At 38.0% G+C, this 16,933-nt stretch overlaps 1 protein-coding gene across 1 annotated transcript in view; it reads left to right on the top strand.

The window, feature by feature from the left end:
* Window positions 1-377: 377 nt before the first annotated feature.
* The window catches only part of Vps51 (vacuolar protein sorting 51), a 202,273-nt gene continuing 185,717 nt past the window's right edge, over window positions 378-16,933 (top strand). The window contains exons 1-2 of the mRNA XM_090385571.1: window positions 378-539; window positions 11,577-11,719. Coding sequence (XP_090241697.1) covers window positions 503-539; window positions 11,577-11,719 — 180 coding nt within the window. The 5' untranslated portion in view covers window positions 378-502. The remainder of the gene's footprint in view (window positions 540-11,576; window positions 11,720-16,933) is intronic.

The following is a 16,933-nucleotide window of genomic DNA, read 5'->3' as shown; positions in this document are numbered from 1 at the left end:
GTGATTATAACCACGGTGCAATCGACTAGGGTCCTTACTTGGGGACGCCAATGCAAATCAGAGTACCACGCACAAGGCCTAACTCATGTTCAGTGGCTAAACTATAAATTCTGCCTTTATCGCAAGATTGTCAAGTAGGCCATGTAATTTTAAACAACCGTGCCAAACCAGCGAATTAAGTGTATAAATCATAGAAGTGCATCTGATTTTCAGATGGCAGTTAAAACAGAAAGCTACGACCGTGAAATGATATTTAGATATCCAGGTGCGTGGTTGGTATTGGGAGCTCCACCTCGTACTTTTAAACTATGTTGTAACCATTTCTTTCTCGTGATGCGAGAGCATCGCATCCAGCGCATCACTATTTTGCGCCGCCGGGCACCATGCGTCAAAACAAAGTCAAAATTGGCCCACTTTAATTAAAACAAGAATACAATTTATTGTGAAACGACATCTGCGAGTAGTGCTGAAATCAGTAAAGAAATAATTGCTTAGTGGTGTAATGAGCATGGATTCTGCTGCTAGTGTAGCGTCTTCTGGTACGGTTTAATTGAATATTATGTTTGAGTAATTACTGTTTTGTCAAAGGAATCGAAGTTAAAATTAATTTGTATATTGTTTATAAGAAATAAGATAAAGTGCAAATTATATGTAATTTAGAATTTTTGATTGCTGACAAGTTTGAAAAAATTGAAACGGAAATTGACTGAAAATAGTAATAAAAAGTTACAGTAATTATTATTATTGCTGTTATACTTTTAGGCACACAAGTAGGCACAGGGAACTCCATAGGGGCCTGGGCTACTTTCAGCATTTGAGGCTTCCACCATAATGATATAAAATAATTAAAATAATAATAATACACGAAAATACAATAGGGCAAAACAAATAAGATCTAATTTGGATGCGTTTTATTATTTAACAAATACTTTTAGCCTTTTTATGCGCAAATGTCAAATTATTGAGGGAAAAAGTATGTTACAATTGCGATCTAGAGACCCAGGTAAAATTACCTTCATGTTCCCCCACCTTCTGATTAGCCTTTTGTGTTTATGTAGCTGTACCCCTTCCCCCACCAAAGTCCAGAGAAGCCTAACAAGAGTTTATTTTATATTTTTGAGCGAAGCAAGGAACAAAATATAACAAAAACTAAACACCTTGTTCAGTAGTTGATTTTATATAAATTTAATTTGACAAAAACTGTTTATATACTGTATTTAAATCTTTCTAATAAAATTCCATGGAACTCCTTGACAGCATCCAGATGCAGTGGATTTATACTGATAAATGAAAAAACATGGATTTATACTGATAAATATTTTTCTTCTCTACATTAAACCTGAAATTCTGTGAGTCAGAGGTAATTGAATACTGTTTAAATAATATATACTGTTCTGTGTGGAAAATATATCTTATTTAATCAGCTACTAACTGTTAGCAGCAGAAAAAACTTGCATATAAAAATTATTTGGATAATTCTTACAGGAGTATTGCACGATCTGAAAAAATTGTAGGTAGTATTTCAGGTGGTTTAGCCTGTTATCAGACCTGCTCTGACTAATATGATATAAAGTCATGAATAACTTAAAGATTAGATGCCTTATGAAGCCAGATTGTTGTCTTGCCTGCCACTGCATGAGTTGGAACAAACGGCATGTAGTGGTAGGATAAATACTGTCCTTGTTTTGACTGTACAGTTGTAAGAAAGATTCTGATGTAGAAATTCATCTAATCTGATAGTTTTTTTTTTTTTTTTGGAGTTCTAATATTAGCCTGTATAGATGGTGGTATTACCTGGGTACTGCTACTCCATTATATCAGTTTGCATTAATTGCTGGTTTAAGGTTAATGGCTGTAACTCTGAACCTTCCTAAATATAAATACAGTTGTACTCAGGGCGTGTACTGGTCACCAGAACAATATTCCAGTTTGTCACATGCTTTAGGAATATCATATATACATATTAACTGCCTGCATGTATTTTCCATTCTGTTTTGAAGCACTGGATTTACTTGAGAAGTCCTGGAAGTGAACAGTTATTGTTTACTCTGAAATATACATGGAAGAACCTGTCAGTTCAGCACATGTATATATATTTTTTGGTATATTTCTTTACAGTTGTATGTAAACAGGTATGGTTCTCAGTAGGTTGGTGCTATCTCTGGAAGTTATATACTATTTGTTTTATGTTTAAAACTAACCATTCTTTGAAATTCATGAAATCCAATAGTTTTTCGTTACTTCTCTCTTCTTGTTTGGGACTCAGGCATATTACATCTCTTTTCATGTTCCATATGACTATTTTTGTTATGATTCGGGGGGGGGGGGGGAGCACAACCACTGCTGAGATAAAAAGCCAGAATATCTGACTCTCCAAAAATTGTAAAAAAAAAAATTAAATTACATGATTGCTACCTGTTAGGAAATTTCTCCAAAATTATTTTTACATATGAGCTCTTTGAGCAGTTAATGTATTTTTTCATGGAGAGAAGTGTTTATCTATTACTTCTGTATACAGAAAAATTCTGTATATAGAAGTACCTCTCAGTGAATATATTATTAGATAATCTAAAGGTAGTTTGAAATCCTTAATATGACGTAATTAGTGCCATTGGCTAAATTCAGTAATTTGGAAAATCACATGATTATTCACTCATCAGAAGAAATTTTGATAGTTGTTAACTGAGGTCAAGGCAACATACACAGTGAGACACACAAATTGGAATACTCAATAAAACTTTGAAGATGTACAAAAATTATCGAAATATATAAATTGTGAGGAATAGTGCCAGTGTATGTCTGCTGGGGACAAAATTAGTAATAATATATTATTATTATTATTATAATTAGCCATATGGTGCAAGGAAGCCTAAGGCTTTTGCTGCACCAGCCAAAAAAAAAAAAAATTATGAGTTACCCCTGAAAGAGAGAAAGAGAGTCAGAAATAGAAGGGAATCACCAAGAAAGAGAAGAATGATGATATCAAGCTCAGGACCCTGGGTGTGCCAAGCCCATACTCACCAGATGTGAGCCTCTGGTGGTAAATATAGAACAGTTATCTTTTAAGAGGGCAAAAGGTGATATTGTTTGTACCTATAGATAATATTAAATGTAGACTGTCTGTGGTTTTACTTATTGAATGCATAAGTAAAGCCTGAGAATGTTTAATTACAAGGTATTGTTGAGAAAAAGCCATGAGTACAGGCTTGATTTGTAAATGTCTGGAATTTTGCTCAGGCAAATTAACTGAATACATAAAGAGAGCCTTTTCAATCAGTTTGGCCCTTGAGAGGATTCATGGAGAAGGATTTTTATTTTCAGCATGGTCTCATCTTGTTATAGAAGAGAATGTTTTACAGGTACAGTTAGTCCCTGAGTTTCGTGACTTTATAAATTTTTTTGGTAAAAGCATAAAGATACTTTCTGTATAATTTTTAAGAGTGAAGCCAAATGAATTAATGATAAATATAAGTTTTTAATTTTGTTCCCATACAATCTATGCTGTATCATAACGTGTGGCGTAACTAGAATCTAGGTAAATAACTAGAGTTCACATTTCATTTTCTGCTTTAAAAATTCTGAAGAAATATTCAACAGCATGTTTGAAACAGGTGAACTATGTTGAAGCACTTCAGAGAAAACTCCCACAATGTTCAAGCCACCTGAACTGTGTTCCATCTGCTATTTCTTTGGAGAATTACACTCTAGTCCTTTGTTTCGACATCCTTTCCTTCTGGATTGTAGAGTCAGTTCAGTTTTGTTTGCGAGAAAAGTGGGAGCTTTTGTTTGCATTTTGTACATTATATTTGTTAAACATGCCAGGCTATTGTGGTGAAGTTGAAATTCACGTTGTGCTACTATTTTCAACAACTTCACATAAAACTACCATTTTTGAGGATCTTAAGAAAAAGAAGAGCGATGATGCTGAGACCACCTTTGTTGCAAGTCATGGTTGGTTTAATAGGTTTTGTAAGAGAAGCGGATATCATAATAGTAGTAGTAGTAGTAATGGCATGTGATGCAAGAAAGCAAGTGTATGAGCTTATGCAGCATCAGCCAAAAAAAAAAAAAAAATCACACCATTGCCTCCAAATGCCTGTCCAGTTCCTTCTTAAATTTATTCAACCTATCAACTTCCACAACGACAGATGGAAGTTTGTTCCAGCAATTAACCACCCCCTGGCTAAAGGCAAATTTCCGCACATCTATTCTACATCTGTCTTTTCTTGATTTAAATTTATGCCCCCTTAGGTTCGTAATCTGAACAAGTGGAAGGATCCCATCAGAATTCAGCGTGCTCAACCCATTCAAGGCCTTATATACCCCAATCAGATCACCACGCAGGTGCCTAGTCTCAAGCCACTGCAATTTGCAGGACTTAAGCCTCTCTTGGTAAGAGGATCCCTTCATTCCCCTCACCAATCTTGTTGCCCTTCTCTGTACACGCTCAAGTAAATCTACATCCTTCCTAAAATGAGGCCTCCAGACCTGTACGCAGTACTCAAGGCGTGGCCTGACCATTGCCTTATACAGATGGATAATCACCTCCTTTTCCCTGCTAGCAAAATTCCTATATATCATTGACAAAACCCCATGACCTGCCCTGGCAGCCTGTCTGCATTGCTCAGAAAACTTCATATCTGACTGCACAATTACTCCCAGGTCTTTTTCATTTTCTACCACCTTAAGTGTAGTACCACACAGTTGGTACGTTTCTCTGGGGTTACTTCTACCCATATGCAGTACTTTGCATTTGTCAAGGTTAAACTTCAGTTGCCACTTCTTAGCCCATCTGCCCAAATTATCTAGATCCTGTTGCAGTAGCACACTGCCATTACTGTCATTAACAACTCTGCCAACCTTTGTATCATCTGCAAACTTCGACATTAAGCCTGATATACCTTCATCAATATCATTGATAAATATACAAAACAACAGTGGACCTAACACCGAACCCTGTGGGACTCCACTAATAACATTAGTCCACGAAGAGCAACACCCATTGATTACCACCCTCTGTCTTCTCCCACTTAACCATCCTTTTATCCATTGTAGCAACTTACCCTTAATACCATTCTGCTCCAATTTGTACAATAGTGGCAACAGTGTCAATAGCTTTCCTGAAATCCATATATATGATATCAAAATTATTTTTTGCATCCAGTTCCTTTGTAACCACATCATAATATGGTCACATCATAGTCATGGTTGGTTTAATAGGTTTTGTAAGAGAAGCAGATATCATAATGTTGCCGTAAGTGGTGAAACAGCAAAGGCAGATGGTGAGGTTGCCAAAAAATTCAAGGACAAATTGGATGAGATTGTAAGTGGTGGTTATTTGCCACAACAAATATTTAATGTGGATGAGACTAGCCTTTCTTTGAAAAAAATGCCTAGTACGACTTGTATTTCTATTAAAGAAATCGATGTCTGGGTTTAAAGCTGCCAAAGACAAGGTAACTCTCTTAGTGGGAGGGTAACATAGCAGGTTATAAACTTAAACCTTTAGTGGTTTATCACTCAGAAAACCTGCCTTTTAAGGGCATTGGCAAGAAATCATTTCTGTACACTTCAGGTCTAACTCAAAGGCCTGGGTGACAATAACCATGTTCGAAGAATGGTTTCTAATTGTGTTTGTACCTGAAGTTGAAAAATATTGCTTACAAATGTTAGTGCCTTTTAAGATATTAATGCTCATTGACAGTGCTTCCAGTCATCCCAGATATCTAGATGATCTGCATAACAACATCAAGGTGGTATACTTCCTTCCAAATACAACAGCTTTGATTCAACCAATACATCAGGGAGTTGTCTATGCATTCAAAGCGTATTACGTATGGACATTTTCTGAGGCTGTAAATGCAACAGAGCAGGGGAAGATGAATCTGCCGCAATTTAGAAGACGTTTAACATCTTTTATGGAACACGCAACATTTCAAGAGTCTGGAATGATGTGACAAAAATTTGTATTAGCAGAGTTTGGAAAAACTTCTAAAACATTCCAAGCTTAACAATGAAGGCTTCAACAAAAATGAGCTGATGTCTTCTGTTACCAAAGAAATTGTAAACTTAGCCCAAGAGTTGCAGCTGGTCCTGCAGGACGAAGACGAGCTTGTGGATGAATGAAGTGAAGATTTAACAACACAAGACCTAGCTGAGTTGAACGTGCAGAGTCGAGGTCTTGAGGAACAAGGGAGAGCTGAATCTGTTGAGGAATTGGAGCAACCCAAGAAGCAGTTCAAATTAAAGGAAATGGGAGAAGTATTCTTAAAATTCGGGAAGGTCTCTCTATGTTTGATGGAATCGATGGAAACACTGAATATTTCTTGAAAATAGAAAGAAAAGTTCAAGGTTCCTTATCGCAAAATTTATGAAGAGGATAGAAAGCGTATGAAACAGATGAAGGTCAAAGAGTTTGTCACATACTACCTCCCTGACCTCTACTCAGACTACAACACCCTGTGATTAATGTCTTATTAATGCTTCAGATTCATTTTTTAAGTTACCTTCAGTTCGTTACCTGAAATGTATAGACTTTGATTCATTGTGTGGTTTAGACCAAATGTACACTTTAGTTTTGATTCCCTTAGTAGCCCTTATAAAGCCTGTACAGCATACGAAATACATATCAGTTTTTACAGTACAATAGCATGCATTTTTTTTTCCTAAATTAATATGTTGAATTTAAGTATTGATTAAGTCATCAAATGTAGACATATGGATATCAGAAATGTCAAATATGGACATTGTATGGATATCAGAAATGTTAAATTACAACATTTTAGGAATATCAGAAACATGGTACCACTCAAACCTATCCAGGGGATGGGTAGTTGAAATGGGACTTTTTTAAAAAAAATTTGGCTGATGCAGTAGTAGTAGTAGTGGCATGTGATGCAAGAAAGCAAGTGTATGAGCTTATGCAGCATCAGCCAAAAAAAAAAAAAAAAAAAATCACACCATTCCCTCCAAATGCCTGTTCAGTTCCTCCTTAAATTTATTCAACCTATCAACTTCCACAATGACAGATGGAAGTTTGTTCCAGCAATTAACCACCCGCTGGCTAAAGGCAAATTTCCGCACATCTATTCTACATCTTTCCTTTCGTAATTTGAATTTATGCCCCCTTAGGTTCGTAATCTGAACAAGTGGAAGGATCCCATCAGAATTCAGCGTGCTGAACCCATTCAAGGCCTTATACACCTCAATCAGATCACCGCGCAGGTGCCTAGTCTCCAGCCACTGCAATTTGCAGAACTTAAGCCTCTCTTGATAAGAGGATCCCTTCATTCCCCTCACCAATCTTGTTGCCCTTCTCTGTACACACTCAAGTAAATCTACATCCTTCCTAAAATGAGGCCTCCAGACCTGTACGTAGTACTCAAGGCGTGGCCTGACCATTGCCTTATACAGAGGGATAATCACCTCCTTTTCCCTGCTAGCAAAACTCCTATATATCATTGACAAAACCCCATGACCTGCCCTGGCAGCCTGTCTGCATTGCTCAGAAAACTTGATATCTGCCTGCACAATTACTCCCAGGTCTTTTTCATTTTCTACCACCTTAAGTGTAGTACCACACAGTTGGTACGTTTCTCTTGCAAAAAGCAAGTATAAGCTTGCTTTTTGCATCATTTGCCACTCTTAATATTAATGCTGATTGGGGAGGCAGAATTTCAGTATCGTGAGTCAATGTGCATAGAAAGAACAGGCATGAGGTCGTGCAGGACATAATTAGGATAAAAATGGGGAATAAAGGGAAGCCTATACCCTCCCATATGCCCAATTATACCTACATGGCAGTATGACTACAAAAAGCTACCCAGTAGCAATCAGTGACTGACTAGCCATAATACAGCACCAAATGTTGCTGATGATGACTTGCTTGTGCAGAATGTTGCATACTCCTGCAGTGCAGGAACTGGCTTAAAGACTCCAATTTGACCTCTTCATATTTCAGGGCCTCATCTACCACCTACATAAACTCAAATTTATCCAAATAATGGATATCAAACCTAGATCTGGTGACAGCATAAGGCAAGAAAATAAGAGAATACGAGTATACCTTGCATAGATTTTGCAGATGAGAGGGGAGCAGAAAGACAAATGCAGCATTACAAAAAAAATTTATATCATAGGTCACATTTTCCGACTCTAAGACCTTACCATAGTATACACCAGGCACTATATTATTTTCACACTGACTGGTCATAGTTCAATGAATTCCAGACAAATTAGTCAAATTTTGAAACATATTTTCAGCATTATAGAAAATTCTTATGTGGTGATATTGAGGACTGCATGCACATTGTCTACACCTGTCCTTCCAATGAAGCTACTGAAGTGGGCAGCCATCTGGCTGCCCACTTCAGTAGCTTTCCTATTTGAAATGAAACTAAACTATCTCCCACTACACAAACAGCTGACACTTGTGCTTTTCCCCTCCAGAGCACCTTCTGACTTAAATCCTCCATAGCATCACACTACTAGTTGCTCTCCATAGCCACAAACCTCTATACAAAGACACTGCCACATGGCACCTAGACTCCCCCAGCCTGCATCTTTATTTCTTCTTGGCTAGTAGCTTGATAGTTTGATTCATTCCCCCAGTGCAAACCGTTATTTGGCTCTGCACTCCAACATTCACTCAGACAACCAAAATTTGATTATTTCAACAAGCTAACTCATGCCCAAGGAACTCCTGGATAACTGAGTTAGTTTTATCAAGTAGTCAAGTCACGGTAGACAGCATGCATAAGCCGTTAGTTTTTGCTCCCACCAGAGTCAGAAACTAACAGCTTATTCATACTGTCCACTAATCCAGCTAATGCCTTCCCCACTAACCACTACCCAATTCATTATACTCTGCACAGTGAGAAAAGACTGTGTGGGGAAAAAAGTGCATACATGCAGCATAGAGACCATGGCTGAATACCCAAAAAACATGCCATGCCCAATGGGGATGAGATTGATTCTGGCATTCTTGAGTCAAGCTGAAACTCTGTACTGGGCTGCTCTCTGGAACCCCAGGATCAGGGCCAGTGCTAATGGTGCACAAGTGAGGCACTTGCCACAGGTGCCACCTAAAATAGCACTGCTAGATTGCATTGCTGCATATATATTCACATTAAGATATGAATTAGGTGCCATTAGAAGGTTTTTCCTCAGGTGCCACAAACACTAGTGCCTGCCCAGGGTCTGTTCCTGAGCAGCTAAGCCCCTAAATGCTAAAGAAGTATTTAAATAACCATTTATTTATTTTTATTTTTTATTTTTATTGATTTTCTATCTCTCAGGCGATGGCTGCTTCCATCAGGTTAATGCCTGATGCCAGTCTTGCTTAAATCTTAGACTTGTTGAAGAAACATAATGGAGGCCTCTTTCCTCCAGGGGTTCCATTACTAAACTCCATTTGCATTTAGCTTATGTCAGATGACGAAAGGTAGCAATTGGCATTATAAACCACTGCCATCCAGTATTCCAGAACTGGAGGTTAGTGGAGTCCATGCCAAGATGAGTCATGGCATTCTTAATATGTTGGAAGTTCTACATGATATCAGGTGGGTGTGTACCTAATAAAGGGTGCCTCCATAGCCAGGTGGGCAGGAGCAGCAGTGCGTAGCACGCACTTCTTGATTAGACCGGGGTTTGAGCGTGTGAGCCACCAAATATGGAGGATGCGGAAAGGTCAAAGAATGACCACCGCATATCCCCGGAGCAATGTGGCCTTAGTTGCTAATGCTCCTTAAAAAAAAAAAAAAAAAAAAAAAAACCCAAAACCTAATAAAGTGGGCAATGAATTTGAATAATAGATCTCTGCGACATCTTCAGTTTCCTGTGAAAATTTATTTCACTGTTTAGTTTATTTTATTTTTTTTATGAAAACCCCAAACATGAGAGGTATTAGAACCTAATAGTACTTAGTACCGTGCTTCGGTTGCAGGTTGAGAAGATGAAAGAAGATATTTGTTGACATTGGATTTGAACTTCTGTAGACTGTAATTTTTAGGAAATACGTATGAAGGAAGGTTGTTCCATAAAGCGGCAGTTGAATGAATAAACGAGGAAGTTAAAAATTTGGTTCTGTGAGTTTGAAGTTGGACAGTAAATGGATGATGACTGGTGGCGGAACGTGGTCAGACTGTTTTGAAAGAGAGAGTGGGAACTATAGAAGCCAATTCAGAAGAACAGTGCCCATGGAAGTATTTGTAGAAAAGGCATGCAGCAGAAACAGTACATCTATGAGACAGCGAATGGAGAGACCGTTACAGAGGAGTCATTAATTAACCTAACTGCCGTCTTCTGAATGGAAGCTAGAAGCCTGAGAGATGTTTTGGCGGCACTGCTCCAGATGTGGGAACAATATTCCATGGTAGGGTGGATTTGCGATTTGTACTGAGTGAACAAAAGTTTGGAAGAAAAGCGATGCCAAGAACAAAAGAGAAAACCAAGTTTTTAGATGTAGAGGAAGCAATAGTGTGAAAAGTGTGGTCAAAAGTGTGATATTTGTAATGTGCTTGTGCCAAGAGAGATTAGAAGTCAGGGTAATCCCCAAAAGAGAGATATCAACTTGTCTAGAAATCGGAGTGTCACCAAAGATAAGCATAGGAGCAGAAGAATCCTTTTTGTGAGATATAAGACAGGGCTGAGTTTTAGAAGGATTGAAATCAACTAAGGTGTCTTTGCCCCGCTGTAAAATTACCTGGAGATCGGCATATAAGGAATTGGTAGCAGATATTCGAGAAGTTGAAGCTGATTGAGCAGGGCAAAGTTTCTCAAAATGGAAAGTGGAATGCAATGTGTGCTATCATCAGCAAAACTATGGATAAGATTTCCAATCAAGCTGAGTTAAATTAATAAGCTGACAACCAGAGAATTTATTTGTCATTAAAGTATAATTTTACTGTCATTAAAGAATTTATCATATTATACAGGAGGTCCTTGTTATCTGAGGATAATTAGTTCCAGAAAATTCCACTTAAAACGGGGACGAAAATTTTGTAATATGTATTATGTACTTTTACATAGTAAAAAATGGATTTAAGGAACTGAAAAATTAGAGAATTATTTTATTAGACATTTTTTATTATAATATGTTGAACAGCGTAAAGTTAAGTAAAGTTTATCGAAGTTACACTATTTTTCCATTTTACAAATAAAGAATGAAGCCAGACATATTTTTTTTTGCCATATTTTTTTGGATAAAATTGTGTCGTAGCATTTAGTTGTCTTTAACTTTGCACTTAACTTTTGCTGTATGATCACGAAGAGGGTCTTTCTCACAAAAATATTCAAGTGCTTGGTCAATTTTCTCAAGGGATTTCCTTTAATTCTTTAAAATTTTCAAATATTAGTAACGGCGAGGATGCGGATACCGGGGGACTCCCCCCCTCTATTTATTTTTTGTCAGAATTTCTCTCATTAAAGTATAATTTTACTTTTTTGCATTGCATTTATTAAGTATCTTATTTTGAGTTTTATTTTGAGTTTATACAGACACATCACTTAAGAATTAAAGTATTTATCAAAATGCCCAATTTATATTTATGTTGTTTATACAACTGACCTTTTACTAGATGCTACTGAAGTAACTCAAAGACGTCGCCATAGAGGACTTCTCAAGCAGTATTATGGCTTATCAGAGGAAAATAACGAGGAGATTTTTGATCCATTTAACATTAATGGGCCAGATTTCAATCCTGATTTATATTTGAACAAGGTAATGTCTGTGTTAAAACATTTTATCAACAAAAGTGTGAATTACAGCTAAACATTCATTTGTTTATATACAGGGTGATTCAGGAGGAATAGTAAATATTTTGGGAGTTATAGTATCAATTATTCTGAATAAAAAAGTTCATATAAACATGTCCAATTCTCAATGGATACAGCTGTTTGAAACTGGCGTGCACAAACAGCTGTATCCATTGTTGCAGACTCATAATGCACAATGCCATTATGAGAGGTATTAAAGAACGATAAATGACACTGTTTGTATTTATTGACTTTTTGAATGATACAAAACACAAACAATTGACAAATTTTTTGTAGTTCATGATAAATGTTTGGAAATCCCACTGCCAACCTAAGTGCACTTTGCATCTCTTGTGGTAATATGATGTGTTGTTCTTCTGTGTTGTCTTGGCGTTCCTTTATGAGGGCAGCAGTATCCAAAATGCGAACAAGTAATTTGTCCCTTCTTTCGCCTTTTCTTTGTATACTTGAATTCACCTTTTCTATGTATGTATATCATGAGTTCTTGAGGTTGTTGCAGACATTCTCTCAGATATGCCAGACAAGCTGTACTTGCTATCTGGGAGTCTAAAACACTGATGGCACTGATATTCGGGTGACACTCAAGTCAAGTGGACCGAATTTCAGCAAAGTCCGGACAGTCTGCAACAGCCAAATCCTCTGCTTGCATCTTCACGATGGTGGGACTGTTAGTAATCCTGGGTATAACCCCCATGCACAAGCACACTGTGGGTAACCACCCAGGTGTGAACCAACGTAAGCAGGGGTTGAGATGTGGTGCCCACACCACATGGAGGAATGCCCCCCTCTGTGTTACCAGGCACTACTAGATGGTAGATGACTCTCATCAACTGGTGTAATTGCTTATTTGAGGCTTGAAGTGGTGGAACCCATGTTTAGTCTCCAGAGCTAAGTTCTGGTCAACCTTCCCCATCTCTTCCATTATGTAGTATGACTGATGACTTTTGAGGTTATGATGGACATCATGGCGAGATCCAATCATCCTTACATTTCGAGGATACAGCTCTAAAACGGTGTTTGCAGGCCGGCCACTAGTTAGTGCACCGGACCGAACCTGTTGGTAACTCTTTAGGAGGCTTCCGGATCAGCTAGCGTATAATCTTGCTACCTCTACTCTGCCAGATAGTGACTGGAAGGAGTCCGAGTAGTGTATATGCGGGGGGGGGGGCATTGTCGAGGCCATGTTATGTCAAGGATCTGGGTATATTCTTGCCACATGTATGCCGTATCCAAAAATTTCATTACTTCATACAGCATGTCCCCACCCCACTTTTTCTTACTATTAAATACACCATGAATTGTCAAACTAATAGAGTAATCTTATTTACTATTCCTCCTGTTGTTGTTGTTATTTGGTTTTTAGGAGCATTAGCAGCTAAGGCCATATTGCTCCTGGGATATGCGGTGTCATTCCCTGACCTTTCTGCATCCTCCGTGTTTGGTGGGCATGAGCTCGAACCCTGGTCTAATCAACAAGCGTGTGCTACACACTGCTGCTCCTTTTCTTTGTATACTTGAATTCACCTTTTCTTTGTATATATATATCATGAGTTCTTGAGGTTGTTGCAGACATTCTCTCAGATATGCCAGACAAGCTGTACTTGCTATCTGGGAGTCTAAAACTGGCTACGGAGGCGCCCCTATTCCTCCTGAATCACCGTGTGTACAGTGTGATTATAAATAAACTGTTGTTTTGAAGGCCTGCAAAATGGTCATTTGCACAGAGGTAAAATTTAGAATGAGCAATAGCACAGCTTCTCTAGGTTTCTTTTGACTTTTTTTTTTTTTTTTCAATTTGTTTTTGAAAAAAAAAATTTCAAAATTAACCTTACTTTTTGAATTTTTTTCATTTATTTTTATTAATTATTTTATTGGAGTGTTACTATTTCATTAAAATTGGAATAGCAGTTTAATTTGAGGACCCACAAAACTTCTCTCTTTTATCTTGGCCTTACTGATTTAAGGAAACTTGTGCCTCAAACAGGAAACCCTTTTCCTTTTTTGTCCATTGCTTTCACAAATATTTTTACCTTGATGTGCAATGGAGGTAAATAAATTTTTGACTTATCCAACAAAGGACAATGTACCACATTTTTTTGGCCTGGTGTAGTTTCTGAATGGTTTGGCCATTTTTTTTAACCTGTAGTGGCAATCCTTTGCTCAGCTGTTCCACTCTCATAAAAAGCAGCAGTATTTAGTGTATCCACCTTGCAACCCATTTAACAAAGCTACCACTTTTATGCCGGCACAAATATTCTATTTCTATTCTTGATAGCATATTTTTTGCAAAAGAACCTGTAGGTTCTCGTATGTTTTCTTCATGTGAACTGTATGGGCCAGTGGCATAGATGTATACTTATTTCTATTATGGAGTAAAACTGCTTTCAAACTGACCTTGGATGAATCAATGAAAGCCTCCACTGCTCAGGGATGTGTTTCAGATGTAACTCTTTCATTAATTCCTGGACATTAGCAGAGACATACGATGCAAGAAAGCAAGTTTATATAGCATCAGCCAAAAAAAAAAAAAAAAGCTCTTCTCATTTCACCCATCCGTTCTCTCCAAATGTTTGTCTAGTTCTGTCTTGAACTTAATTTAAGTTTTTGGCCTCCACTACGACAGATGCAAGTTTGTTCCAACAATCAACCATCCGCTTGCTAAAGGTAAATTTCTGCACTTCTGTTCTACAACTGTCTTTCCTCAATTTGAATTTATGTCTCCATAGGTGGGTAATTCTTCCTCTGAGTAAGAGGAAGAATCCCATCAGCATTGAGTTCGCTCAAACCATTCAAGGCCTTATACACCTCAATCAGATCACCTTGCTGGTGCCTAGTCTCCAGCTGCTGCAATTTGAAGAATTTAAGCCTTTCTTGGTAACAGAAACCCTTTGTTTCATTCACCAATCTCGTTGCCCTTCTCTGTACTTGTTCCAGCAGCTCTACATCCTTCCTAAAATGAAGTCTCCAAACCTGTATGCAGTACTCAAGGTGTGGCCTGACTATTGCCTTATACCAGGCGATAATCACTGTATCCCTGCTAGCAAAATTCCTGTATATCATTGACAACACACTATGAGCTACTCTTTCAGCCTGTCTGTAATGCTCAGAGAACTTCATATCTGACTGCACAATTATCCTCAGGTCTTTTTCATTCTTCACTGCCCTGAGTTTGATACCACACAGTTGGTGCATTACTCTGGGGTTACTGCTACTCATATGCAGTACGTTACATTTGTGAGTGCTAAAACTTCAGTTGTCCCCTCTCAGCCCATCCGCTCAACTTTTCTAGATCCTGTTGCAGTCACATACGGTCATTAACAACCCTGCCTACCTTGTATCGTCTGTAAACTTGGACATTAAGCCTGATATACCTTCGTCAATGCCATTGATAAATACAGAAAACAACAATGGGCCCAACAGGGACCCCTGGGGAACTCCACTAAAAACATTAATCCATGAAGAGCAGTGTCCATTGATTATCACTCTCTGTCTTCTGCCACTAAACCACCCTTTATCCATAGCAGCAACTTGCCCTTAATGCCATACTGCTCCAATTTGAATAGTAGTCTTCCATGTGCAACAGTATCAAAAACTTTCCTAAAATCCAAGTATATAATATCAAAATTATTTTTTTCATCCAGTTCCTTTGTGACGACATCATAGTATCCAGTTAAATTGGTCAGACACGGCTTCCTCTTAACAGACCCATGCTGTGTCTGAACTATAACTGCAGTTCTTGTCTAGATGATCCCGCAGTGCTTTTTTAAAGTGACTCCATTATTTTCCCTGGAACAGAAGTTAAACTAACAGGTCTGTAATTACTGGTGTCACCCTCTGATCCCCGCCTTGTTGAATTGGGAACATATTTGCACATCTCCAGTGCATGGGGACCTCCCCTGAGTCCAAGGAAGCTCTCATAATTATGGCTAATGGTTTTCTTACTTCAATGTACTCAAACCAAAGAAAAGAGGAATAGCAATTGTACAGATTGTTCCATTTTATATTCTCATAATGTCAGATATTTTGATGGGAGGGGGAGGAGAGAAAGAGAGTGGCTCCATTGAAGAATAGGCCACCACTAAGTTGTGATCAGAGGTACCTAGAGGACTAGTGACATTAATTTTGCAGTTTGAATGGTTGATGTGGGAAAAGATCACAAAGGATAGATGGATGAGTGGTTAGGGTTATCTGGTATTCTAGTAGGGCAAATGAAGAAATTGTATATGTTCGTTAGTAATAGCAAAAATAATATAGCTCGGCATCTCAAGTGGCTGGGCGCAAGCAACTAAAAAATTGGAGCCGTCTAGAGTTAGAACATTGAAAGCTCTAGAGTTAGAACATTAAAACCGCTAAAGAAAATTACGTCATTGTGAGGAAAGCTAGATTGGAAAAAGTTAACGTTCATAGATATAAAATCAAAAAATCTGACTGTTTTATAGAGTTGAAAACATGCTGGAGAAGAGTTGAAAGCATGCCGGAGTGGTGAAAACCATGTTTGCACTTCTTTCTCACGAGATCAAACATAGTTTTCACCACTTCAGGCTTCCAATAAGCAATACTGTGATATTGCACTGGATGATGAGGGTCATCTACAGTGGTGAGCTGTGAATATTTTAACAATGGGCTCACAGTTTTTCTGACTTTCTACCGAGTAAATCTGATCAGTCACGGAAGTGACGTCATCCGCGGCTTCTGCTAGAGGCGCTTCCCACGCTCGCATTACTAGTAGTGTGATTAGAGCATGTGACACATTTTTCGTGACCAGTATGATATATCGAGCCGGGCGGATTTAGGGGGGTGGACAGATGCGATTTATTACCTCCTTAATTATGCATATAAGTGAATGTGAAAAACGTTCCTAGGTTTATCTAAGAAAAAAAAAAAAAACTTAAAAACCTGGTCGTCATGCTTTGCCTTACGATGATAACTGGATACGACAGTGCTGGAGTTCTAACTTTTTAGAATTTTTGAATAGTATGATGTCGCAATCATGCTTCCTGAAGTTACTACTGCCATAAGTATGATTTCAACAATACAAATATTTGTCAAGAATTTATTTTTTTGTCTTGCATTTCCGTTACATTCCATTGTTAGGTTCCCCTAACTGCTGCGTATGTCGCTATTTTACAGAGATATTTAGATGTGTTGCACTCACAAG

Source organism: Mastigoproctus giganteus, chromosome 11 (genome assembly GCF_048544385.1).
Source record: "Mastigoproctus giganteus isolate SK-2022 chromosome 11, ASM4854438v1, whole genome shotgun sequence".
Classification (NCBI taxonomy): domain Eukaryota; kingdom Metazoa; phylum Arthropoda; class Arachnida; order Uropygi; family Thelyphonidae; genus Mastigoproctus; species Mastigoproctus giganteus.
The sequence above is the reverse complement of the archived record's forward strand: the minus strand, read 5'-3'. Positions and strand labels throughout refer to the sequence as shown.